The sequence below is a fragment of the Ambystoma mexicanum genome, chromosome 6q, assembly GCF_040938575.1.
Source record: "Ambystoma mexicanum isolate Mex_15411 chromosome 6q, UKY_AmexF1_1, whole genome shotgun sequence".
NCBI lineage: Eukaryota > Metazoa > Chordata > Amphibia > Caudata > Ambystomatidae > Ambystoma > Ambystoma mexicanum.
Window position 1 is genome coordinate 182,377,149 of NC_090937.1, and position 27,134 is coordinate 182,404,282.

Genomic DNA, 27,134 nt, shown 5'->3' on the forward strand with positions numbered 1-27,134 from the left:
GGCGCCCAGCATGGAAACCTCGGAAACCGACCAGTTAGCTCAGATGCTGGGGCAGTTACGCGCTGAGGTACATTCAGCCAGACAGGAAACCAATGCCTTCGGAGAGAACTAATAGTGACCAAAGAACGTACTGATGATCTAAGTAGACAACTCCTTCAATCACAGGCCGGACAAGCCCCTTTGCCTGGGACCATCTCATCGATGCCAACCGCATCGAGTAACCCGGTGCAGATCACCCTTCCTGGAGCAGTTCCTTTAGCTCCACCGGAACGTTTCTCGGGGGACCCTAGGAAGTACCAACCTTTATGAATCAGTGTCGCCTCCATTTTCTTTGCAGACATGGGGCGTTCCCTAATGATCAGTCACGAGTGGCCTTTGTGTTGTCTTATCTGAGTGGTAGTGCTGCAGATTGGTCCGTGCCTTTTATTAGCCAGGATGATCCACAGCTATGCAATTTTGGAGGCTTTCAACAGGAGCTGGAAAAGCTCTTCACCCGTCGTACTCATGGACAGGCTTTAGACAATTAACTCTTGTCCCTCTGTCAAGGACGTACTGACGTACATAGCGACCTTCAACAGGCTTGTGGTCGAAGCAGAGTGGCCGGAGGACAAAAGGACCATGCTATTCCACCCTGGTTTAAAAGGGGAGCTAAAGGATGTACTTGCCCAAGTAGTAGATCCACCCAAGGACTGTGCCGAGTTTATTAACCTGGTGGTTCAACTCGATCATAGGTTACAAGATCGAAGAACGGATCGAAGTAGACCAGACGCATGCCCCATGTTCGTGCGCTCCAAGGACCATGTCAGCGAGGGACAGACAGTTCCGTGTAACCAATGTAACTAGGAGGGGTAAGACCCCCTTTAACCAAAGCAGAAAGGGACAAGAGGAGGGAAGTTATGCTTATACTGCGGAAAGCCGGGTCATTTTATCAAAGAGTCCCCGGTAAAGCCACCAAGAAGGACCGTAGGAGCCACAGATAAGGAGAAATCAAGTGAGGAGTGAGAAAACTACCAAGCCCTGCAAATGTAGGGGTCCATTTGCCTGTGATCCTAATCAACTACCAACAGCCGTCAAGGATGCATTTGGTAGAAGCTTGCATCAACAGCGGAGACGTGGGGAATTACATGGACCAGGATCTTGCAGCAAAAATGGGGCTCCCACTCTGCCCTAAGTCCAACACTGAGACTGTAAAGACTGTAGACTGCACTTAAATCGTCTCTGGCCCCGTGTCTGAATGTACCACTGTTCTAACCCTCTTATGTCAGGACGGCCATCCGGAATCAATCGCTTTTGATCTTATCAAGGCACCGCAGTTCCAATTGATCCTAGGCATGCCGTGGCTGGTCGCACACAATCCACGAATTGACTGACGTACTCGAGAACTGTTTTTTTCCCAAGATTGTACACGCACCTGCTATTATAATGGGAGGAAGACAACGAACACTGGCTCGTCTGTCCAGGAAGTGGCAGCAAGTGCCTTAGATGTGGTTGGTACCCTGCCAAGCAAATATCAGGACTTTCAAGACGTGTTTCAAAAGGAACAAGCTAATACCTTGCCACCCCACAGACCCTACGATTGCCAGATCGACCTGGTACCTGGTGCACAAATCCCTTGTGGTCGAATCTATGCGCTTACAGAACCAGAGAACCAACGTTTGAAGTCATACTTGGAACAGTATCTGGCCAACGGTTTCATCCGCTCCTCAAAGTCACCTGCAGTGTCTCCCTTATTCTTCGTGCCGAAGAAGGAAGGCGATTTGAGGACTTGCATCGTCTATCGCGCGCTGAACTAAGTCACTGTGAAGAATCGTTACCCCTTGCCCCTGATCCCGGAATTGTTAGACCAAGTCAAAGATGCCCAAATCTACACGAAATTGGACCTTAGAGCGGCCTACCATCTTGTGCGCATTAAAAAGGGGGACGAATGGAAAACAGCATTTCGTACCAAATATGGCTTATATGAATATCAGGTGATGCCATTTGGCCTTTGCAATGCCCCTGCTGCATTTCAGTATTTCATGAACGATGTCTTGAGAGAGCTGATTGACGTCTGTGCCCTAGTCTATATAGACGACATCCTAGTTTATTCGGCCTCAAAACAGGACCATGTCAAGCATGTGCGTTCCGTCCTTACCAAGCTTCGCCAACATCATCTTTATGCCAAACTTGAAAAATGCTAATTTCACGTTACTGAGGTAGAGTTCCTGGGATTTATCCTCGCTCCAAAGGGAATCCGAATGGATGTGCACAAGTTCGACGCCATTCTAAATTGGCCAGCCCCAAGTTCATTCAAAGGGGTCCAGAGCATGTTGGGATTTGCAAACTTTTACTGCTGATTCATCCCGGGATTCTCTCAAATAGTACATCCAATCACGTCTATGTTAAGGAAGTGCAATAAGAAACTCCAGTGGACAGAAGAGGCTGAAAAAGCTTTTCAGGAACTCAAGTTGAGATTCACTTCTGCTCCAATCTTACGACACCCTCGCACAGATCTTCCGTATGTGGTAGAAACGGATGCCTCCAGTATGGCTATGGGTGCTGTTCTATCACAAAGGGACCCACACACCGCCAGTTACATCCAGTAGCCTTCTGGCCGCGTAAGTTTTCCCCGCCCGAGCTCAATTATGCCATCACAGACAAGGAGCTCCTGACCATAAAATCAGCCTTCAAGGCCTGGAGACATTATCTGCTAGGGGCCAGGCACACTATCACCGTGATAACCGACCATCGAAATCTACAATACTTGAAGAGTGCGAAGGCTCAATCCTCTTGGCAACTACGCTGGGCCCTTTTCTTTGCGGAGTATGACTACGTAATCACGTTCCGACCTGGAGTCAGAAATGGCAAAGCTGATGACCTTTCGTGCATGGGCACAGATGAACTGGTGTACACCACCCCTGATCCAGTGGCCATCATCACGAGCGACAAACTCCTAGGCATTACAACCACCATGACTAAAGACGAATTGCTGCAAGGAATCCGACAAGTAATGACTCCTGAACTATTACGAGAATGGAATTTGCGGGGAGAACACTATGCAGTTAAGGACCAAATACCATACTACAGGGATCGTTTATTCTTGCCCAAAAAAGAGCTTCAGGAACAGGTCATCTCAGAATATCATGACTCCCTCATGGAAGGCCACCCGGGAATTGCTAAAACTCTGACCAAGGTGAAGCGGAGCTACTGGTGGCTAACGTGGCACAGGGACGTCATTCAGTTCATCATCTCTTGTGGTATTTGTGCACAGAATAAGTCATCGAAACAGAGACCAGCTGGGCTCCTTAGTCCATTGGACATTCCCCCAGCTCCATGGCATACTTTATCTCTCGACTTAATCACCGACCTACCCTCTTGTCAAGGATATACCATCCTAGTGGTCGTAGACCTGTTCTCTAAAATGGCCCACTTCCGCCCGTTTAAAGAACTCCCAAATGCATCCAGCCTGGCTAAGACATTCCTAGAACACATTGTACGGCTCCATGGGTTCCCGTCAATACTGATCTCGGATCGGGGTACCCAATTTGTATCCAACTTCTGGAGGAAAGGTTGTTCAATGGCCCAAATCGACATTAGGCTATCCACTAGCCACCACCCCCAAACGGATGGCCAAATGGAACGAACGAACCAGACGCTCGAACAATACTTGCGCTGTATGCTGCAGCAAGTGGAAGGGGATTGGAAAGACTTGTTGTGGATTGCCGAGTATGCCTATAACAATTCTCTACTCAGCAGCACCGGACAGACTCCATTTTATAGTCTGTACGGCAGACACCCACGCACGTCCGAACTGGACGTTCCTACGACTCTGGAAATGCCGGCCATCAAAACCCTACACGCCACCATTTCTTAGGCCTTCACAAGGGCCATTGAGCACTTGCGTCAAGCCAAGGTTCACCAAAAGAAATATGCAGACCTGCATCATGAAAAGGCCCCCCAACTACCACGTAGGAGACAGAGTGTGGCTAGTATCCAAGCATGTACCTCTAAAAGGGACCCGGACATTCCGCCCACGATACCTAGGACCTTTTACCATTGAATCCATCATAAACCCAGCTGCAGTTAAACTGACCCTGCCGACCAACATGCATATCCACCCTGTGTTCCATGTGTCCCTCTTAAAACCAATTCAGCGTGGGACACGGGTAACCACACCACCCAAACCTGTAATGGTCCATGGAAAACCGGAATTCGAGGTCAAGGACATCTTAGACTCAAACTACGTCAGAACAAAACTATACTATCTAGTAGACTGGAAGGGATATGGTCCACAAGACAGAACATGGGAACCTAGCGATTACATCCATGCACCACGTTTAATACGATGTTTTCATCGTGAGTATCCCACCAAGCCAGGACCAGACAGAAGAACCACCCTGAGAGGGGCCTTGGGGGGAGTGCTGTCATGGCCATAGCCCCTGGCCCTGGTACTCAGGGTTTCTGGGCCGCATCACAGTGTCCCTGCACGGCCCCAAGGGCCCAATCATGCCCCCCAAGACTCTCCTGCAGTCAGTCCTGGTGCCTTTGGTGCCAGGCTCATATGGCAGAAGAAGGAGCTGGAGCTCTCAATGGGAATGGAGCAACATGGCTTCCTGCACATGGTTCAGTTCAGAACTGAACCATGCGGTCTAGCATCTAGGGTGTGGTCAGGCCGGAAGGCACCTGGGATACCTGCAGACTATTTAAGCCACGCCCGAGCTGTAGAACACGCTTCGCGTTGCTCTGCACTCGCAGCGTGACTTTCACTGTGATCTGTCCTCAGCATTCCAGGCCTGCACCTGCAAAGGAAGAGAAGAACACCATTAACCATCCTTACCTGCTTTTCAATCCAGCTCCTGTCGATCGCTTCGGTGTCACCTCGGAAGCTCGTCCTCACTTGAAAGCAGCAACCTGGAGGAGGAAAAAGAAAGACAACATTAGTAAACGTTCGCATCCCTCATTCAAGCATCATTCGGAAGCACGCTTACCTGAGCGAAACTCGCTGTTGGTTTATTCCGTGCCGGCCTCCATCAACCTGCAAGAGAAAGGCAAGGCGGATAGCTCTCATACTTAGTCGACAGCCGTCTGGACAACATCCACTCATCGCTCCGCATCCTCCCGGCCGCTCACCATCCAGAACATCACGGCGGCCTGCAAGAGAAGAATAAAACAGGTTAGCAAACAGCAAAAGTGCACATAGCGCCGCGCTCCGCGCATTCACTTACCATCACGAGCACAGCCCTCTGAACCAGCTCGACGTCTTCATCATCCCTTCTGCACCTAAGAGAGAAGGAGGACATTAACAGGGGCAAATACAATTACGGACAAATTATCAAGAACAATAGACTTAGCTGAAGAACTGAGTCGCAGCAGGTCTGGACCGCGCCAGTGAAGCAACTTGGCAGCAAAGCGCACCATTCACGATGCACCCCTGCACAGAACTGCAGGACGGAGAGCGCATCTTATCGAAATTCAAGGTGAGGAAAACTCTAAGGGGGTCGCTGGGGTTCACAAGGGACGTGGGCCCAGAAAGAAAGAGATTGTGGGCTAAACCAGAACTCATGTATTCCAGACTAGATCCTCGGCAGAACGAGAACCCGGGGGAGGTGAATCCAGGTCAGGAGCAGTCCAACCAAGTCGGGTGGCGTCCCTGTGGATACCAGGTGAGCGTTACACCTGTCAGGATAAATAAAAGAAGTCAAACGTGAGCTGCACGGCATTGAGGCAAGAGTGTTCACCAATGAGAGGGCTCTGCAGGAAGTAGCTGATGACAGTCACAAAATGGAGGAAATGATGGAGCAATTGGCCGGAGCTATGCACAACTTAGAGCTCCAGACGGAAGACCTTGAAAACGGGTCACGAAGGGCAAACATTTGAATAAAGCGCTGCCGGAAACAGTGGGTGATGCAGACTTGCAGCAATCCGTTCAATGCATATTTGATGTCTCTGATAGACCTGTCGAACCCGGAAGAGATCCTGCTGGATAGTGTACATAGAGTGGGTCTGAAGCGAAATGAACCGGGAGCCAGGCCTCAGGACATGCTGGCAGCATTGCACGGGTACAAACAGAAGTCGACCATTCTAAGGGCGGCCAGACAGTCAGATGACCTTCAATACAATGGCCTGGTGGTGCACCTATACCAGGACCTCTCCCAGACAACGCTAAACAAAAGAAGGCAGATGTTGTGCCTGGTAGTCCAGGAACTGGTAAAGCACAAGAGGTACAAATGGACTTTTCCTTTTGGCCTCCTGTTTGAGGTCGACGGTAGGCAGAGGAGAATCACTACAGTCGAAGAAGGCACAGAGGTACTGGGAATCGAGGCAGAAGATCCAGGCATGGAGGGCCTACGCCCTATGAAGGATCACACGAAAAGGAAAGCTTGAGAATGGTCAACTCAGGAATCGAGGAGGAGGCAGAGGAATAAGCGGAGTCCTCGAGGCCCGAGGCTCACGGACAAGGAGATGACACAAGGGTTGGAGCCTGCGGACAAGTACCCCTACAAGCAAAGGTAATACCAGAGTAATGGTATCAGCAAGAGTTCCTGGGGAGGGGGCTACATACAGATGAGCTAAATAATAGCCGGGGAGCTGGTGGGGGAGAAATCTTGGAGAATCCTATGGGTCAGGGAAGACCAGCTGGAGTGTTTACTGGGGGAATGAAGCTCAACACCCAAGTAGGAAAGTCGGGAGGGGCCAGAGGCCGGTTGAGTCCACCCAGTAGGGGCAATGGGAGGGGGGGCATTTAAAAGTGGTAGGGACGGTGGGGCGGGGTGGCCAAGGGCTCAAAATCAAGTCTGGATGGGGGGAGCACTCCTCCCCAGGAAGGGAAGTTACTTGGTCATTTACTTATCAATGGCTAAGGATACAGTAATAAGTCGTCTCGCTGAGTATCAGGGGGCTAAACACTCCACTTAAAAGGTAAAAATTAGACCAATACCTGGCAAGAGAGGCCGCAGACATTATTGCTTTGCAAAAAACCCATGTTCAAGAAAGGGATAAAAACAGGTTTAGGATAAGGGGGTATAGCAGAGTCCAGCAAGCCAGTAATCGGAACAAGAAAGCGGGCACCCTAATTGCCTTGAGAAACAAGCTAGATCTTAAAATAACGGACGTAAGCAGGGATATCAACGGCAGGTTTGTGGCGATAATTTTTCAGTGGGGATGGTGGGGGGGGGAGTTTCTATTAGTGGCCTCTTTGTATGACCGAACACGGGGCAAGACCACTACATACAAACAATGGTTCAAAAGCTCGAAGGGTTTGCCAGAGGGAATATAATTCTAGTGGGGGACTTTAACCTTGCCTGGGGCCCTGGGAGGGATAGAAGTGCAACAACATTCACCTCTCAGATCCGGCCTTCAAAGGAATTAAAGGGGAAGATGGAAAACCTTGCACTGGTGGACACATGGAGGGCAAAGAAGGGGGAAAAAGGGAGTACACGCACTAAACCCATGTCCACAGATCAGCATCCAGGATCATCAACTATATATGGGTCTCGCCCCTTCTTTTAGGAAGGGTGAGGGAAGTGGAAGTGGGGGCATCACTCTGTCGCACCATGTACCCATCACCGTCTTGTTCACAATGCCCAACAGCCCAGTAGGCCTATGGAGGTGGAGGTACCCGGCGCATGTCTTTAAGGACCAGGTTCTTAGGGAGGGATTGAGGGAAGAGATCAATCAATACTTCCAAACTAATGAGACCCAGGGGGTGGACCCAAAAATTATTTGGGAAGCTTTTAAGGCCACGATTCGGGGCAAGGTAATAACGATAGAAACCAAATGGGAGAGGGAGTTGAGGCAACTGGAGAGAGAATTAGAAGACAATTTACAGATACTCACGTGACTAAACCCAAAGGAGTGGTTCGAAAAGAATATAGGACGGTGAGAGGCCATTAGACACGCTAATAACCAGCAGAGCGGAGAGAGTACTGGTGCACCTAGAGCAGAAATATTACGCAAAATGTAAAAAAGCGGATAGACTGTTGGCCAAGATGCTTAGAATGGAGGAAAAAGAGAGAACCATACTAAAAATAAGGGCCACAGAGGGGGAGGAATGATCAGATATTGAATCTATTAAGAGGTAATTTACGGATTACTATGGGAAGGTGTATAAGTCAGAAAGACCGGCGGGGAGAGCGCTGGAAGAGCACTGGACGCGGAAAAAGCATTTGATAGAGTGGCAATTCCTCTTTGGTACATTATGTAAGATGGGGCTGAGGGAGGCCTTTTTTCTAAGATTGCAGCCAACTACAAAACACCATCCCTGCGGCTACTGATTAACAGGGAGCTGTCTGAGCCGGTAAAAGTCTTGAGGGGCACGAAGCAGGGATGTCCGCTATCTCCACTGTTATATGCCATAACCTGGAGCCCATCCAGAGCAGGATCAGTTCCATCCTCGATATCGAAGGGGTCCCATTTGGGGGGAAAGTACATAAAGTAACTACGTTCGCAGACAACATACTGTTAACGTTAACCAACCCGGGGAGTTTGCGTGGATAGAGAGCTGACTCAATTCGGTGAGGTTGCGGGGCTGAAGATAAATGGGAGCAAGTCTGAGGTACTAGGCTTACAGATGACGCCGGAGGGGGATAAGGGGAGGTAAAGTCCAGAACAACATATACGTGGACCAATAATACATTGAAATATTTTGCAGTACACCTTACGAAGACGATTGAACAACTCTTTAAGGCCAATTATCGCCCTCTCCTGGATTCCATTAAAATGACGCTGACCAGGTCGAGCCCACTATCAATATCCTGGTTGGGCAGCATAAATGCTGTAAAAATGGCAGTGCAGCCAAAACTGCTATACGTGTTTATGGTATTACCTATAAGGATACCGAAGTCTTTCTTTAGAGCATTGCAAAAACACACACAAGCCTTTATCTGGGATCAAAAGAAACCAAGGATCCCGTACAAACTGATGCACCTACCCAGGAATAAAGGGGGCATCGGGGGTGCAGATCCTATAGGATATTTCCGGGCATCCCAAATTAGAGTGGTCAGGGATTGGTCGAAAGACGATAGGGAGAAGGGATGGAGGGAAATGGACAAGGCAGTGGTAGTCCCTAACATAAAAGTGGTCTTATGGTTACCCTCAGAGGACAGACCACAACATATGTACTGGAGCTTAATTGAAGCCGTGGTAGGAGATACATGGGATAAAGTTGTAAAACAATCGAAAAAAATTACCAGGTTTCCCTCGCCACTCACGCCAATCTTTGGGAACCCGCAATTCACACCAGGGCGGGAGGGGAATGGGTTTGAGAAATGGCAGAATGGGGGATGCAATAAGCTATGTAACCTAATCGAAGGAGGAGAGATAAAAACATTCATCAATTAGAAAAACGATTTTGAGGTGGGGGGGGGGGAAGATGCAATATTCCAATATGCCCAGCTGAGGCATTGGGCTCTAAATCCCAGAAATAAGATGGCGGCGATGCAAGCTCTAACCCCCTTTGAGAGATTTGTGACCTCTAGCACGGGGGACAAACTTTTAGTTGGGTACCTCTATAGGTTGATCAAAGAGGGCGAAGAAGGGGAGAGAAAGTTCATGGTCAAATGGGAAAAGGAGGCTGAGCAGGAGATTGAGCTTGATCAATGGTCTTCACTGTTGCAGAATATCCCTAGGCTGGCCCACTCATTGCAAATCCAAAAAATCTGGTGGAAATTGATGCATCAGTGGCATCTCACCCCCAGCAAACTGAAGAAAATGTTCCGGTCTTCTTCTGGGCAATGCTGGAAGGGATGCGGGGAAGAGGGAACCTGGAGGACCATATGGTGGCATTGCCCGGTTGTCGGAAAGTTCTGGGACATGATCCAGGAAGCAATCAGGAGTTCATTGGGTGTAGAGAAAAAGCCAAATGTGGGTCTGTTCATACTGGGGATAGACGGTGAGATAGAAAAGCTTGCCACGAAGGTCCAGCAGAAGGTCTATGTCATTCTGTTAATGGCAGGAGCCTTATTGGTGGCGCAAAAATGGAAAGGAAAAGAGCCACCAACTGAAAACGAATGGGTAGCCAAAATGTGGTCTTTTGCTGCAATGGAAAAAGTAATTTATGAGATCAGGGTTGAACATGTAAAATGTATAGCGGACTGGGACTTGGTTTTGCAGTTTCTAATGAGAGACTACAGGAGGGCATGGTGCCCAAGGAAGGTGCAGCTCCTGGGTCTGGTGTGAGGACCACCCTGCAGAGGTGGCGAAGAGTGATCAAGGGGGTGAAAAAGGGAGTTTGTTGAAGGAAGGAGGAAAAGATGGTCTCAAGCATTACGGTTGAGTGGACTACTCTGAGCCTGGAAGTGGAGAGGTGGAGGGAGGTTTGGGGGGGAGGGTTCATTGTTGTTTGTAATAATGGAAAAATGCCAATAAAAACGTATTAGGGGAAAAAAAAGCAGCTGACATATCCAGTGAGGCCATGTAGGTGGTACCTGCATTTGCTTGTTTCGAATTTTCTATAACATGTGCAAGAATTGTTGCATTAAGGGGAGTCCCCTCGACTTACGGAAACCTACTTGGAAACGCAACAATATGTTATGGTTCTTTATAAAGTGTTCAAGTTCCATCAAAATTAGAAGTGAAAAAACCTTGGAGGATGCATCCATTAATGCAATAGGACGATAATTATCTGGCACTGTAGGATCACCCTTCTTGTAAATAGGAACTATTATGGCAAAATTCCGGGATTTTCTTTGTGTGAAAAATGTAGTCAAATTTTGTTTTCAGTACGGAAGACCAGAATTTGGAATCTGCTTTCAAAATGCAGGCTGGAATGCCATCTGGGCCAGCGGCCTTGGAGAAGTTGAGATTGTGGATCACCCTTTGGATCTCTTCCTTCTTCCAAGGACACTTTGTTGGCAGTGGAAGGGTTTTGCAATGTCCAAATTCACATCGCTATAGTTAGAAGGGAGTTCACATTTTTGTGATATGAAAACATGCCATTGTTTGGCTGTTATGGATGAATTAAATACATTAGTATTTGTACCAGCAGCAGCTCTCAGAACTGTCCATTCATTTTTGTTATTCCTTTGGCATAGATTGGTGATCAGTTTCTGGTTATCAATGTTATTTAAGTACGCTTTTAAAATGTTTGTTTTATTTCTAAATGATTGACTTATTAGCTGTTTAGAATTCTTGTATTTGCAATTTGAACAACTTTGCTGTTTCAATTCTCTAAGCTGTTTATTTTGTTGCCGTTTAAGGATTGCCAGCTCTGCATTATAGCTGTGTAGGTGCACTCTGAGAATTCCATGTTCCTTATTTGCAAATGTATTTACATGAAACTTTATTAACAAGGTATTCCAGGCGTCTATACATTCACTAGTCCCTCCAACAGAATCGACTTCATCTGGGCGCATGATTTTCATTTCAACCTTAGATTCTTTACCGTCTATGCATTTTCTTCTCTGATCATTCTTTTGAGTGCGTCACATTCACCTTTTGTGACATCACCAGCTTGTTCTGTTTGCATCTTTATAGTTCTTCAGGTGCTTCGTGGTATAGGTACCATTACTGGCATTGCACAGGTCACGACTTTCAGTTTCCAACATATAGGTAGAATAGGGGCAGGACGTTCTGTAGAGGAATTCAGCTCCTCCTCTACAGGGTCACTGGAGATCCATTTCTGATAGAGTGACAAAGTCTTCCATACAACAATTGAATATATAGAAGGTAATTCTAGCTCATATCTTATCAGGCTAATGGGCGTGCATCCCGGTAAACACAGGATTTTTTACCATTACGTCCCTTCCAGAATTGCCCATTCTTTCCAGGGAAAAGAGGAAGGCTTCAGCGCCATACACCAGAATTGGAACAACTTTCTGTTTATAAAACTTTATGGTTGGAATCAACAAGAATTTTACATATTTTGTATGCATCATCGATCCTTGAGATGCTAAGTTCTTCATGCAAGATCTTAATTCTTCAATACGAGGTTTATCAACTGCGCTCAGGTTTATGCTTATTCCTAGGTATCGTATATTGGGTACTCATTCAATTGGAATGTTTCCCACATACCAGGTCAATGGTTTCTTCTTTCTTTTTCCTCCTGGTCTTTCTAGGATCAGTATTCCCGATTTTTTGATGTTTTTTTCAGGCAGTTCCTTTCAGTGTATACACTGAAAACAGTTAGATTCCTTTGCATAACAATAGGAGTCTGATCTGGGATCACAAGATCATCCTCATACAGCATCCAGCTTATGTTGTGGACGTTTATTTTAGGTGGAAAGGCTTTGAATGCGTTTAAAGTTTCTTCGAGGTCGGATATGTATAGTTTGAACAGTTCTGCAGCGAGCTAACATCCTTGCTTCAATCCAAGAAAGGTAGGTTTTGCTTTTACTAAGTAACCCTTTGTTGTTTAGTCTTATTTGGAATGAGGTATTTGAATATGTAGCTTTTATCGGCTCTAAGATGTAATGTGGACAGTTGCAACGACTAATTATTTTCTACAGAAGACCATGATCTACGCTGTCAAAAGCCTGCTCCAAGTCAATTGAAGCTGTATAAATCTTTGAGCTTGTTCTTATTGCCCTCGACTTGAGGGGTTCAGGATACACGGATTTAAACTTCAACCGACGCCTTTGACAAATCCTGTTTGTCTTTTGTCATAGAACCTAGATTTATGTACCGAGTCCTTAAGTCTTGCCAAGATTATCAAAGCAAATATTTTGCCCAAAACGTTGAGTAGCGCAATGGGGCGGTAATTGTTTGGGTCCGATCTTAGACCTTAGACCTTTTTTAAACGTGGGTATCACAATTGGTTTGTTCCAGGAAACTGGGATTTTCTTTTTCTGACAGCTATCATCAAATAACACCATGCAGAATTCTGCCCACTCCTCCTTAGCCTGTTTGAAGGTGAAGTTAGATAGGCCGTCTGGACATGGGGTGCGTAAGTTACTTATTCTCTTCAGTAGTGTGATGATTTCTTGTCTGTCCAAGGTCAGTTCCCATTTGTCATCAGGCGATTGTTGTTCACCTGGAAATATCACTTGTTGATTGTCCAAATAGTGTCTTGAAGATCTGTACCCAATCATCCTCTTCTGCTGCACAGCATTGAAGTGCAATTTGATTCACATCTAAATCGTTTAGCACTGACCACAACGATCTAGAATTATTTGATGTGATGATTCTTAGCATCTGTTCTGCATCATTTTCGACAATGCTCCATTTGTGATTCCGCAGCCAGTTTTTATATTTTTGTTTGCGCTATCTGATCTTATTTTTTTGCCTCGATTCCTTGCTGTGGGTTTAAATGTCTTAAATCTTTATCCAATTCTCTTTTTGTCTCATCAATCTCAACGTAATATTTGCAATTTCATTTGAAATGTGGTTTTAAATTTAAAGCAATTGTGGTTTTGAAATCAGTTAGAAATGGCAGATAGTTACAATCTAATCTTCTATCTACTACTGCATTTTGGTATAACTCGATCACACTCAAACAGCTCTAACTGGTTCAACTTCAATTGATTGGAGTTGTCCTTTGTGGTTCTCCAGTGTAAGTTCAATTCGACTCGATCATGGTCGCTAGCTGCGCTTCTAATAACTTTTAATGATTTTGTCAACTGATGCACATTAATAGATACAAAAAAGTAGTCCAGGGTTGATGCTTGTGATTCTCTACGCCATTTTGGATTTGCTGGAATGTTTGCTCGTTTGCTCTTATCGAGTTTGTGAAAACGGGATCTTCTTTTATATCAAAGCCCAATGGCCAAAAAGTTGCGGCTTCTTCTAGAAATAGGGCTCATTATTTTTGATTCAATGCACAAGCAAACACAGTCAAATTGTCCAGGGATTGGGGGGGGATTGGGAACTCCACAGCCGCGATATCCCAGAACTCTAGGCTATGTAAGTGTGGTATGAGATTAAAGAGCTTGAAGATATTGGTATGATTTAGCATCAGGCCACCGTTTAGTGGGAGTAAACGTTCCAAGTATACACATGTTTTGTTTTTGTGTGTAGGTTTTCTGAGGCACTTATGCCTACATCATTTTTTACTCGATTTCTAAATTCTAGCACAGATTTGTAGTTTTCCTTCTCACAAGTGTGTGGGCTTTTAAACGCTTTTTCACATGACGTAGCTTTAGGATTCGATTGAGTAACAGCTGTTAGTTTTGCAGGTGATGGATTTATAAGAGCGTCAATCGAGCGTAAAATCTGGTTTGTTTGGTCACCTGTAATTTGAGTTTTTTTCCCATCATGATTACACATTATTTTCTCCCGGCCTTCTTCCAAGGTCAGGAAACCAGGGAGTTCCAGCAATTCCCACGAGGTATCTGATTTTTTCTTTTCTGCCTGGTGTTCGCCGTTTTGGTTGACACCAACGGATGGAATCCTTTTAGCAACTGTCGCGAGCAGTAAACAGATCATTTCTCCATTTTCTGGACCTTCTTCATAGAACAAAATTTCATCTATGTCATTTGTTGGATAGACAAGTCCTTCAAGTTGTTCTTTTTCCATTTTACCAGTCGTAGAGCAGGAGGTCTCTGTCAATATCTTGTTGTTATTCTGTGTTTTCTTTTTTTCTTTTTTGAGACTTACACAACAGTAAAGTGGTTTATTGCCCTATAAGGGCAGTTTTCAAGTTACAAATGAAACCTCTGGCTCCACTTGGTTTGCTTGCTTGACTAGTTGTCATATTTTTTATTTTTTTATTTGAGAGCAAACGCTATTTTTTGCCATTTGTTTGATTTGTTTGTGAATAGAAAATTTCATAATTAGCCTCGCTATTGTCATGTTCGCTTGTGAACTTTCCAGGACTTGTTTCGATATTTATGTTTGTAATGCTTGTCGATGTTGGCATTATCTCAGATGCACTGGCTGTGACCCCTTGTGGAGTGTTCTCAACCACAGCAGGTGTTGGATCTATAACGATGAATGAGTGGACTTGTGCTCGAGTCTCGCCGAGTGTTAGGGTAGTTTCTTTAGTACTTGTTGTAAGAGTATTTGTATTTGATGTCAAGTGAGTGTGAGAAAGTTCATTCACTGTGTCACAATCCGATGGAGGGGAAATTCCTTGGATCTACCCTCGATAAATATTTGGGTTGGGTGTAATCATGTTTGTCTTTTTCGATTTGGGTTTGTTTGAATTACTATTTCGGGATCAGGGTGGGCTTTTTTCGTTGTTTCTTTGCCCCATTCTAATATTTCTTTTGCCACCTCAAGCTGTATCTTTTTATTAGCCCCAGTTGCTCTCATATGGTCAATTAGTAGTTTTTGTAACAAGTTTTCAGATTCAGCCTCTCTATCAAGTCTTTGTTGTAAAGAATGTATAAAAGCTTCTATATGAATCGTCTTTCTGTGAGTCATAGCGAGTAGTGTGGCCTGGTCTTTGAAGCTATCATAAATGGGTTCAAAAAGCTTCAGGAATGGAGCCAGCACGATTGTTAGTGCTGATATTAGATTGCATTGTGTTTGAAAACTCTCTGAATCTTCTGGCACTTTTGTCTCTTACTCTTTGATAGTAGTGCTTCTGGTCGTGAGTTTCTTGAGAGTACATACTCATATTACATGATTTTTCCTAGGTATTGTAGATATGACAGATGAGTTGGTGGAATCAGAATGACTTGTTGACTCATTATACGCTTTCCTAGGCGTTACAGGCATTCAAATCTGATCTTGGTCCTGGCGAACCTTTCTTGAGCAGTCTGGTGAGACTAATGAAGGGTTGGTCTTTATGGTTGGTAGTTTACATTGTACGATTGGGCTGCTAGGAAGTGTGATAGAAAGATTTTGGCAGCACTGTGCCTCATATTCGGGTGGACGATCACGTGGCTCTAGATCGAAAGACATGCATCGTAACTGAGAAGCACTTTTCCACATTAACAATTCCGATTCAGGTTTATGGCTAATAGCTGTTTCACCCAGACCCAGCTCGTGATCTGAGTGACTCTGTGATTCATCTCTTGTAATATTTTGTTATGTCTGTGATAATTGCTCAGAGCTTGTTTTTACAGTCTCATTAAGGTCACAATTTTGCACTCTTTCAGTGTCAGTTTCGACTGTCCTCACTTGTGTTGCCGCGTGACCGAAATGTCTTATATCTTGACTGTTTGACTGGATTTCTTTGTTCATCGAGTAGTCCTCATTGGCTGTAGGGTGGGAGCGCCTGTGTTTCACTTCCCGCATGCGTCACTTTCATTTCTCTCGTTTCCGATACAATTGTGTAAAGAGTTTCAGTTACCAAAATTGGACTCTTTCTGAGGAGTTTTGTGGTGTGATGCAATCTTCTTGCTGCCAGTCTACCAAGTCCACCTATGCTTCTTGTTGCTACCAGGTTTCAAGTTGGTGCATGGAGATGAACATTTACCTGTTGTTATCCCTCATTTCCACATTTCATATTAGTTTTGGCTGGGGCAGACACTAATATTGGAACTGCACATGCCTACCTGGTAGTCCCGTGGACATTGTAAAGGACTCTTGAGGAGGGAGGTCTCATTTCTATTTTACTACATTAATTCAGTTTCCTAAGGGGGGCGCGTTACTGCCTTTCTACCCAATTCTTTTCAGTGGTCATAGTGGGATTTTAATGTAGTTTGGACATTCTTTATGACTGCTCTGTATGACTGCACATTCATGTCCTTTGAGGTTGCTCCCTCTTCAAGTGGCTTTTTGGTGGGGGATCACATCAGCTTGGAGGGTCTGTGGAAAATAAAACTGTGGTGGAATGAAAAGGTCATGAAGCTTAAAGTAAAAGATACTGTAAAGGACAGACCCTCCTTTATTTCACAACATTGTTTCAGAATTTCACGTTTAGCAGAGATTCACCTCCTGGCGTTCTTTCCTCCTCTGCATCCAAAATGGAGAAACAATTCCATAAACTGCACCCCGAGAGGACCTAGAGTTTCTAAGTGGGTAGGACTAAGGAATGTCAGCTCTTGGGGGCTTTGACGGCCTTCAGAAAGTTCAAGCAATCGCAAAGCAGACAGTCTCGAGATGGATCGTCTTGTGCATCAAGACCTGCTTTGATCTAGTCTCCAAGGATGTACCTGGGGATTTTAGGTACACCCTGAGAAGTCAGGCATCCACATCTGCATTACTGGACATTTGTCAGGCTGCACCATGGGTGTCACTGTGAGGAATTAGCATTTGGCAAGGGTACAACGCCATGTCTTTTTTATTTTTTATTAAATAATAAAATGATGTATGTAATTCCAGCTCTGAAAGGGAGATCCGCTGATCAGATTTCCTTTTTCATAAGCTCCATGCTAAAAGCATAGTATGTATCTTTGTCCTGATGCATCAGTATCCGGTTTCGCAGCGCCTACTCTACTCATGACTCCGAGCAGGTTCAGATGCCCATTTGACAGTGGCACTGACAGACAGGTCTAAGCCACACAGGGTTGGCATTTAAGATATGCACCCCTATACCAAAACTACTATGATCATAAGTAGCCCATGATGGTGGAAGGTGTGACAAATCTTTGAGATAACACCTACCTTGGAGGGAGTCCATTCTTGTAAGGCTAGGGTGGTCCGGCCACTAACCAATGGGGTGGTAACGTGCGGGAGGACCTTTCAGGGGGGACTCCCCTCTTGGGGATGAGGGTGTACATTCTAGGCCACACAACCTTTATTCCATTCTTTTCCCCATCACACAGTCCATAACTCCATCACAGGGCACTATGGTAGTACTGACACGAGTAGTCCCTGAGAAAACATAAAGATCACATCATTAGTTGTAATTGGTTATTTATAACATGCTTAATACCCAGAGGTTTCTAAGCGTGTACCCGGGGATCGAACCTGTGTTGCTCCGCGTCATCTTGCTTCCAAGACTAGCACATTGCCCCTGAGCTATCCTCCCAAGCCAAAGATACAAATAAGGGACTTTAAGAGTACTGGCACGAGTAGGCCCTGAGGAGGCATTAAGATTACACCACTGAACCAAAGGAGCCTTACAGTGTTCTGCAGGAACTGACCCAACAAAGGAAGCTAAAAAGCGAAGAAACACTCAACATGAAGTCAAGCTGGCCTGTCCAGACCCAGAGCATTAGCAGCAGAAGCGGAAGTTGTCCATGTTGGGAAGGCCAGAAGACTGAGGACGCTGGCATGCAGATTTTGGAGTTGGTCCACCAAGAAGATACAATGAGAAGGGCAAGAGAGGACTGTGGAACAAAAGGTGAAAGCCCAGATAGCAGGGATCCCAGGAGAGACTGACACCCGTCCCAGGAAGAACCAGGAGAGTGCACAAGATCTCCGAGATGTAAAGGGGAGCACAGGCAGACCGGAAGGGACAAGTGGGGGAGGGGGATCGGGACAGACCAAAGGAGATCTATACTTTATTCTGACTGGAGATAAGGTGCACATCCGAGGAGAGCTTCCTTGTCAGTCATATGACCACTGACTCCATAGAAGTTTGTTTGTGCATCCGATGAGAGCTTACTCATCATAGTGGCAGTCATAAAACCACTGACCCAAGTAAAGCATGTTTATGCATCTGAGGAGAGCTTCCTCATCACAGTGGCAGTCACCAGACCACTGACTCAAGTAAAGCGTGTTTGTGTACCCAAGGAGTGCTTCCTCGTTGCAGTAGCAATCCTAAGACCCCTGACCCAAAACAGGGTAAAGAGTGCATTCAAAGAGGACTTCTTTGTCCAAGTGACATACGTAAGACCACTGGCATACAGAAAAGGGTCTGGGAGCCTACAGCCTATGAAGAGTGCATCCTCATCCCAGAGGTGTCCAGGGGGCCACTGAGACACAATGAAGGGTCCGGGATCCAGTGCAGTGTGAAACGAATACGGAAGGAGAACCAGGGAAAGAGAGCCATTCCCCTAGTCTAGAAGTTACCAGAGGAGGGTCTGGGACTCTACCCAAAATAAAGTACAGAATTGGCAAGAGACAAGATCCATACAGTCAGTACCAGAAACCAGGGGAAGGGAGTTATTCCCCCTGGGTTACAATTGATGGACATTTTGAACAGTACATACTGGCCAGGAGAGAGGGAAGTCATTCTCCTACTGAGTGTGCTCCAAAAGGGTACCAGGGGAAGTACGTCATTCCCCCTTTCAGAAAGATTAAATATTAACATTCATGCTAGACAGGAGAAGGGAGACATTCTCCTTGTCCATCAGAGCGGGACACTTTGCCTTTGGGAAAACCAAATAGCCAGGGGAAGGGAGCCATAACACCCCAGAAAGTCCCCCACCCCTTCCCTCCCCCCGCTCGTATGCCCCGGTTACTTCTCCCGTGCCTTTTATCTCGTTCCACAGTTGACGGTAGATGATCATCCATATTCAGTAGTCCCGCTAAAGTTGGGCTGAGAATGCGGCGACTCCCTTGGACCTCCTGACCCCACCTCCCTCCTTCTCTTCCCTTCCCCCTGAGCAGAGTTTCTCATGGCTGCCTAAGATCATTGTCCTAGACAAATTGTTTAACAATTGGGTCCAATGAATCGTCACTCCCTCCCCTTCCTCTGGTACAATCTTCTTAAAGGAACTTTTATATCCTCTCTTCTTCAAAAGAACTTTCAACATTCACCAGGGGAAGGGAGTCATTCTCCTGGTGTGAGAACATTTTATGTTTATTAGAACTTTTTAGGTGTAGTGTAAGGGAGAGAGAGAGGTTCTTGACACAGAATGGTAAACTTTCCGTTGATGGACGTTCTGACTCTTTTCCTTTACTTTAGTTTGAGGCAGGGAAACCACTCATAGAGATTGGGCTATATATCCTCATTGAGCTTTGCAAAAACATAGCTATCCCTGAATGTGACACCACCTGGTCAGTTGCCTTCTTCTGCTCCCTTACACAGGATAATCTCTAAAATAAAGATATGCTATTGTAATACTTATGATCATGACCGCCACATCCCAATTGATATCCTATGTGTCTGCTCCTGCGCGTCAGCTCTGCTGTGTAAGGTGATGTGTATTCTGGTCAGCTGGGTGTAGCCCGTCAAATTGCAGAACAAGAGCCAGGAGGGCCTGGCCTCCTCTTTGCTCTCTTTGTGAGGGCAGGTAACACCCTCTGCCAGAGACAGCCACATAGCATGCAGCTCTGCTGGGTCTCGGCATCAAAGGAGCACACCCATTCAAAAGGAGTAGCCTCACACCAGGGTGCTGCATCTCTAAAGGCCTTTGCTCCTAGTGAGAAGGGAAGCAGTGGGATTATGATAGGCAGGCCATTTTATTTCTCGCTGCCTCTTTCTTTCCTGTCCTACCTGTCCTCCCCACTTCCTCTGGAGCAAAGCACTTTGGGTGTCACATCAGAAGGACAAAGTCCACTCCTTTCAAGAGCAGGGATTGGACCACTACAGCCGGCTAGCTTTAGTCCAATCACCTGAGGACATTCGCCTTTTAACAAAGGGGTCTCCCACTCCTTCTGCAGATTCTCCCAGATCCTCTTGGATTATTTTAGGCTGCAGATTTGCTCTGAAGAACTCGGAGGACTTCCTTAGGGAAGGTTGCACTTTCCAAAGCCCTCAGCCTGAGGTAAAGAAGGAATCATCCAAGACAGAAGAAAGATCTGTTCCCTACCCACTCCCTAGGCACATCTGAATGACCTCTGCTGTAGATCAGGACCTACCACTCTGTACCAGAATCTTCTGAGCTGGGAGAGCAGACCCTGAACAGAGCCATCTTATTCTCGAGTCCCTGTGAGTGGGCATCACAGCAACTGGAGGGACAAACCAGCCGAAGCTCCCTGTTCTACCACACTGAACCGGTCGCTCCGTGTTCACAGCACCGGGAAGAAGAATGAAGTTGCCAGCGCTTGTTGTTGGGCTCCTCCACCACTTCGAACTTGCACTTTTAACCAGCTCGACACAGCGATGTTGTCCTAGCTAAAGCTTGTTACCTGCTAGGCCCGAAACGGCTGCTCAACACTGGGACCTGAATTAAATCACTGGAGAGTCACATGCCAACCCTAATTGGGTTTACAACCACGACTGAGCCCAGCTAGCTCTTGAACTGCCGTCTCCTCAATCGCTCTCCGAGGCACCCAAGATCACCACTTCGATGGTCGTTGCCACCTCCTCGAACTGCTGGAGCTCACTCATCAACCCCTCCCAACGGCTTAAGCCGGACTCGGCCTGGCCAACTGCAAATCGTTCCTTTGCCGCCCCAACCTGCATCCTTGAGAGTCGCCCTTCTACCACACAGAGCACCCACCTTCAACCCTACTCGACGCCCGCTTGCTGCTTGGGCCCCCACTGTCCAACCTGCCTGAACTGAGCTTGATCCTCTAGCATCTACGTTCGACTGTTGGTCTGACTTTGTACACACACTAAGAATTGAATCCGGGTACTGTTGACTCTCAACTGCCCCCTTGATCCACTTGTACCCTAGAGACTGGTTAGGTCACTCTCGCTCCTGTTTTCATCCAAGAAATCTTTTTTGTGCCGTGGCTAGTGATTTACCTACGACCCCTGAAACTACGGTCACAGTGCTACTTTCACTAGTCTGTTGCATCTTCTCTGTTCTTCCTTTGGGATGGGTTTTTATACAGTATTTTCTCTATTCATTCTACATGCAGATGGTGTGTTGATAAGTTTTGTAGAACCTTGATTGGACATTTCCTTTATTATGGACTGTGATACTGTGTTGTTTGGGTCACTATTGGTTCACCTTCACACCCCACTTAAGAACACAGCCTTCTCTTGGCCCCCGCTAGCACAGAAGGCCAAGAAGGTATATCTCTTAACTGTCCCTGTTTTATCTTTATGGTTGCATTGTGATTTGGTTTGTAGAAGTGCGAGAGCTGAGTGGGCCATTTAACCCCTACTCATCCTTGTACTCATAAACACTATCCCCTTCACATTCTGGCTAGTGAAGAAGCTTCAGTGGAGCACTCTGTTCATAACATTCTTGTGTGTACAGATTGCCTTGCACTCTTCATTCCATCCTCCAATTAGGGCTTTCGTAGTATTACAAAGATGAGATGAGAAATCTGTGGGAGAAATGTGTGTATTGGAAGAGCGAGTAACTTAACACTGATAATGTACTTTTTGATGAATATTTTTGATATGACGGTTCTACCAAGCCCACCATCTGTGACTTGGTGAAAAAGAGGTAGAACTAGGGTCAGAGAACACACTGACTTCTGTATCTGCACCAAGAAAGTCACTTCCAGTTCAAGAGTTGCCATGTGCAACATGAAAAAGTGAGCACAGGACCATACAATGGCACCCTTTGGACTGAAAAAAAACATTTCACACAAGCTGCCACCTGTGTGACGTTTCAAAGATGAGGAATCTGTGAGAGAAATAGCATATCCATCAGAAAGAACATTAGCAACGGTAAGTAACTTCTTGTACTTTATAGTGATAACATTTGAATAGTCTAGGTATAATTATGCAGCTGGACATTGAAAAATGTGCTTTTAATATATTTCTTAATGCATCTATTGTGATGCTGCTGGGTATTATTCACAAGAATCTTACTTTCCCACCCCTCACCCATTCCTTGCTAAACAGACTTTTGGCCCTCAACCTAGAGGACAACCTTATGGGTCACTTGCTAAGAGGAGTATAAAGAATAGAGGGAGTTCTCATATAGTGGAAAGTGTAGGCAAATATACTATAAAGAACAAAAGGCACATTTAAAAAAAATGTGTTTGTTATGTTATGGTTCTCTGCCCTTGCTACAGTTTTATATGAGTATAGGCCTGGTTGGAGTGTTTAAAGACATAGGACAAAGAGTGAAGGGAGAAAGGCTCTTTAAACAAATGTTTTAATGTGGTAAATAGCAACCTAAACTCAGCATTGGTATTGGCTATTAGGAATTTGCACAACATGGCTTTATCTGAAAAATAATGCAATTATTTTTCTTGACCTTGGTTGCTTTGCAGATGAAGTGCACTGCCTGTTAAAGGTGCTAGTTCTCTTTGGGTATGATGAACAGGCCAGGGAACTACAGCAGATTATGGATGAAACACTCCAGCTCATGGAAAAATCCATCCCAGAAATCTGGATCACAGATTTGCTGCAAAGTTCGGCAGCTCCAGTGAGTGCTTGTTGTTATATGTGCATGCCACAAATAGTTTGAGATGTGTGTTTTAATGGACAACTATTGCAAGAGGGATGGCTGAATTTGCTGTGTCTGTCTCAGTTTAAGTACAAACCTGGCAATTCTAACTGCCCCTTGCCCCCTTTTTCTGGTGGGCATCAAACACTTGGGCCGGGGTGGAGAAGTGGGGGGACGGGCGTGCATTGTGGTGGGGATTACAACCTGGTGTTTTGATGTTAGCTTGCCTTATTCAGGCCCTCATCATATCATGTCCAATCATGACCGTCGGACCCTGCCACATCAAAGACTCCTTGTGATGTGACAGTTGTTTTAATGGAAGTGGGAGTATTATTTGGGGGCATCCTTTGATCTGGTGTTCTACCCTGGGGATTGTAATGTAAAAAGGACCCTTTTTCTCCTTCTCAACCCAGTCACTTTTTTGCTTGTATTTTGTGATTTCCTGGGTTTACTCTCTCCTTCCTTCCCAAATTATTTGCAAAGGCTGCTCCTAAATTGTGAAGGAGGGAGAGCCACAATCTACCTAAAGTACCCTGAAGGTCATTGCTTGTATTTGACCTCCACTGAGTTCCATCCAAGTCTCTTTGGGAGCCTTAAAGCCCTTGTTGTACTGGATCTGGTTAGTGGCAACATGAGTTGTATGCGTTTTGGCTCACAGGAAGTGTTTTTCTTCCTGGAGGCGATCAAAACATGGTCCCTTGGTTTTTTCAAATATACAGTAGCTAGACATTTCTATGAAATGGTGCTTAGTTGGTTATGTGACAAGGTGCCCAATAACCTCAGGACAACTGCTATTTAGTTTTAACTTTTATTTGAAAAATATATAACTACAAGGTACTCGTACGTCCTGTCCCCTTCCTCCATTCTTGTAGGCGTCCCCCAACATGGCAGTGAAAAATTGAACTTCCCCTTTAAATTTAGTATAGTGTGGGGGCGTGGGAACGCCCAACTGAGGCCCTGCCTTCTGGCACCTTACTTCAGTCCACTTTTCCACACAGACGTGTCGGACCTGGCAGCCAGCGCACAGACATTTTTAGCTTCCCCCGTGCTTCCTGTTTGTTTTTCAGTTATTATTTCACTTCCCTTCGGTGCCTCACCTTTCCGGCACTTGTCGGCCACAGGAGGATTTATTAGATGCGCCTCTTGCGACTGCTCGTTCCCGGCCTCAGACCCCCATGCACTCTGTCTTGAATGTTTGGGGTCCGACCACTGCTGGGACTCATGTGCGGCCTGTAGTTCTCTCGGTCACAGGGCATTGAAGAATTGTTTGTTGCGGTGGAGGGAGATCTTCCACACTTCTCCTCCACCCCACTTTAAGGACTTTGTCTCCGGGACCTCTCGTCAAAACCAGGTAGGCCCTCTGTTCAGCACGGCGCCACAGCACAGAGACTCCTTCCCGAGGGTTCCCTTGGATCAGGGTTCCTCGCATTCAGCTCTTGGCAGGCCGAGGCCTCTGAGGCTACCGGCTCCCAAGCCAAGGGGCCCAGAGGCTCTTCCGGGTGATCCACGGACAGACCTGATATCTTCCAGGCTACCGGCTCCCAGGCCGAAGGGCTCAGGGGCCCTACCAGGCTGTGTGCGAAAGGACAATCAGGCTCGTCCTCTTCTTCTACCCCAGGGGTAAGGGATCATCGATTGCCACCTCCATGAGGCGTTCCTCTGCTACATCCAGCACGGCTACCTGCTAGGTGCCGAGTTCTCCCAGCCTATCGGAGTTCACTCCAAGTCTGTCACCCAGGGTGTTTCGACTACAGGCGTCTGGGTGAGGGCTCAGCATCTACCAGAGGGATCTCCTGAGGTCGACGCCTCTGCTTCGGGTTTATCCTCCCATATATGAGGCCTCTCCCGGGTCAAGTGAAAGGTTTCAAAATGGCGGAGCGACGCGTGGCGGAGCTTGCCAGGCAGGTGGCCATCTTGGATCCGGCTCAGGGCCCGTCAGTGCTTTCGCCCATTGAATGGGCTTTACAGGATGATTCCAGTCCCCTTTTCTCTGCAAGCGGCAGGGATCCCACTGTGCAGGTTTTTGGTCACCTCAGGGGATACATCTACATTTGACAGACTTACGGTTTTGCGCACTAGGCGCCTGAGTGCTTTGACCCGGAGCGGAGGGCCAGCGCCTCGGAGGGAAGGGCCCCTACAGACCTGGTGGCCAGTGCGACCACTTCTTAGAACGCTTCCTCTACCTCATGCGTTCCCCTCAAATAAAGGTGCTCCAGAAGGACATTGTGCCACCTTGGCCCCCTCGCCTGGGTTCTCCTCCCATTCCGCGGATGATTCCGGTGCCGGTCCCTTCCACTGGTGCAGGCCCTACCTATCATACCCACCCCACCACCTCTTCCTGTACCACCAACGCCTCCCCCTCAACAGCCAATGGACTTGTCTGCGGCACCAGACCTGGGAGGGAAGGGACCCTGTAGCGTCTGTGTCTCAAGGCCCGTATTCCCCTCTGCCTGTGACAAGAGGGGGCAATGATGCCCTTGGCATCCGTTAGGCTTTCATGACCACCTTCAGGGGTTGGTTCTTGGGGGTCCCACCTCGGGGGTGCTCACAGAGGTCTTGGGGAAGCGCACCACGGTCCGATCTGGCATTCCCCTTTAGAGGGATGTGCTACAGGTGGCGTGGAAGGTCTGGGAGAAGCACTGGGTCAACGCCCAGATGAACAAGAAGTTGGACAGCAGGTTCAGGCTGACGGACGGGGAGCCAATCCTTCGTGGTGGCCGCAGCCTCACTTTATTCTAAATCATACTCTTCCTCCATGGGAGCCACCTCCATTTGCCTCACCGAGTAGGACAAGGTCCTTGAGTCCTTCGTAAAGCACGGTTACTCCATCTCAGGACTGCATCTGCAGCAGACCAAAGCAGACGCCATCTTTGCTGCGGCTAACCAGAAGCTGTGGTGGGAGCTTGGGGAATTTCTGCGCAACCTCCTGTCGGACAAACAAGCCTCCTTCAAGGCTGGTCTGGCAGATGCATGGGCCATTGCGCGGCATAGAAGCTTCGTTCTCCCACATCGACACAGCCAGAGGGCTGTGCCTTGGGGTCGAGATGAGCAAGACGGCATGGATGCATGCAACAAAGTTATCATCTGACGTGCAGGAGCGGATCCTAGATCTGCCCTTCGAGGGAGTGGGCCTTTGTCAATTCGTCATCAGTGGATGCATGAAAAAGAAGAAAACATCCACCCAGACCGCCAAGACCTTGGCCATCCTGACAAAGCCGGGTAAGAAATCCTTTCCTCGATCACAGGGTAGGACCGAGTTCAAACCCCGAACGTTCTTCCGGCTTCAAGGGTTTCATGGACTTCAGTACGCGGAGGCCTGACAGGTCATCCAGAGAAAGCAGAAGGAAGCAACAGAGGATGCTCTGCTGGTTTTTCAGCTCCCCCACCTCTGACACCAAGAAGCAGTAAGGTCGAGGTCGGGGAACACAGCTCACATGTGGGGTGCCGTTTGGCTCTATTCCAGGACACCTGGAAGCATCTTTTCAGCAACCTGTGGCTCCTACCTGTGGTCTCCACTGGCTTCAGCCTTCTCTTCCTCTACCAGCCTCTACTTCCATTCGTCAGATCGGGTTCCCGGCTCTTTTATGGGGGATCATGTCTCTATTGGAGATGCAGGCGATAAGTACTGCAACAATCCTGGAATAGTAGCCAAAGCCCCCTGCCTACAAGAGGAACTGGTTCCTAGAACAACCAGGCTGCCCTGTGGGTATTCCTGGACCTGCCATTTCTAAATCTGTCTTTACCACTGGAGCGCTAAAAGTTGATTACTCCCGCGAACATAGCCGAGTCTCTGTGTGCAGGGGACTGGATGTGTTCCCTGCACCTCAAGGATGCGTATCTGCATGCCATATATCAATCACATCGGAAATTTCTGCGGTTCACGATTGTCTACCACTTCCAGTAAAATGTGCTGCCCTTCGGCCTGAACTCGGCCCCTCGTGTCTTCACGAAGTTGATGAATGCTGTGGCAACCCTTCTCCACTTGGAGGGCCATCTTCTATACCTGTATCTGGATGCTGGTTGGTGAGGGGGTGGGGTCACCCAAAGGGGTGGTGCACTCCTGCCAGAGATTGCCGGATAGCTTCATCAGCTGGGGTTTTCCCTCAACTAGAGGAAATTACAGTTATTCCCGACTTAGGAACTGGTCTTCGTAGGGGTGCGTTGGAACACTACCGTTCAGCGGGTGTTCCCCACGCCCGAGAG

At 47.0% G+C, this 27,134-nt stretch overlaps 1 protein-coding gene across 3 annotated transcripts in view; it reads left to right on the plus strand.

The window, feature by feature from the left end:
- ELP1 (elongator acetyltransferase complex subunit 1) overlaps positions 1–27,134 on the plus strand; it is a 2,667,893-nt gene that overhangs the window by 2,519,152 nt on the left and 121,607 nt on the right. For all 3 annotated transcript variants that reach the window (XM_069630608.1, XM_069630606.1, XM_069630607.1), the window contains one exon: positions 22,756–22,910. In XM_069630608.1, coding sequence (XP_069486709.1) covers positions 22,756–22,910 — 155 coding nt within the window. The remainder of the gene's footprint in view (positions 1–22,755; positions 22,911–27,134) is intronic.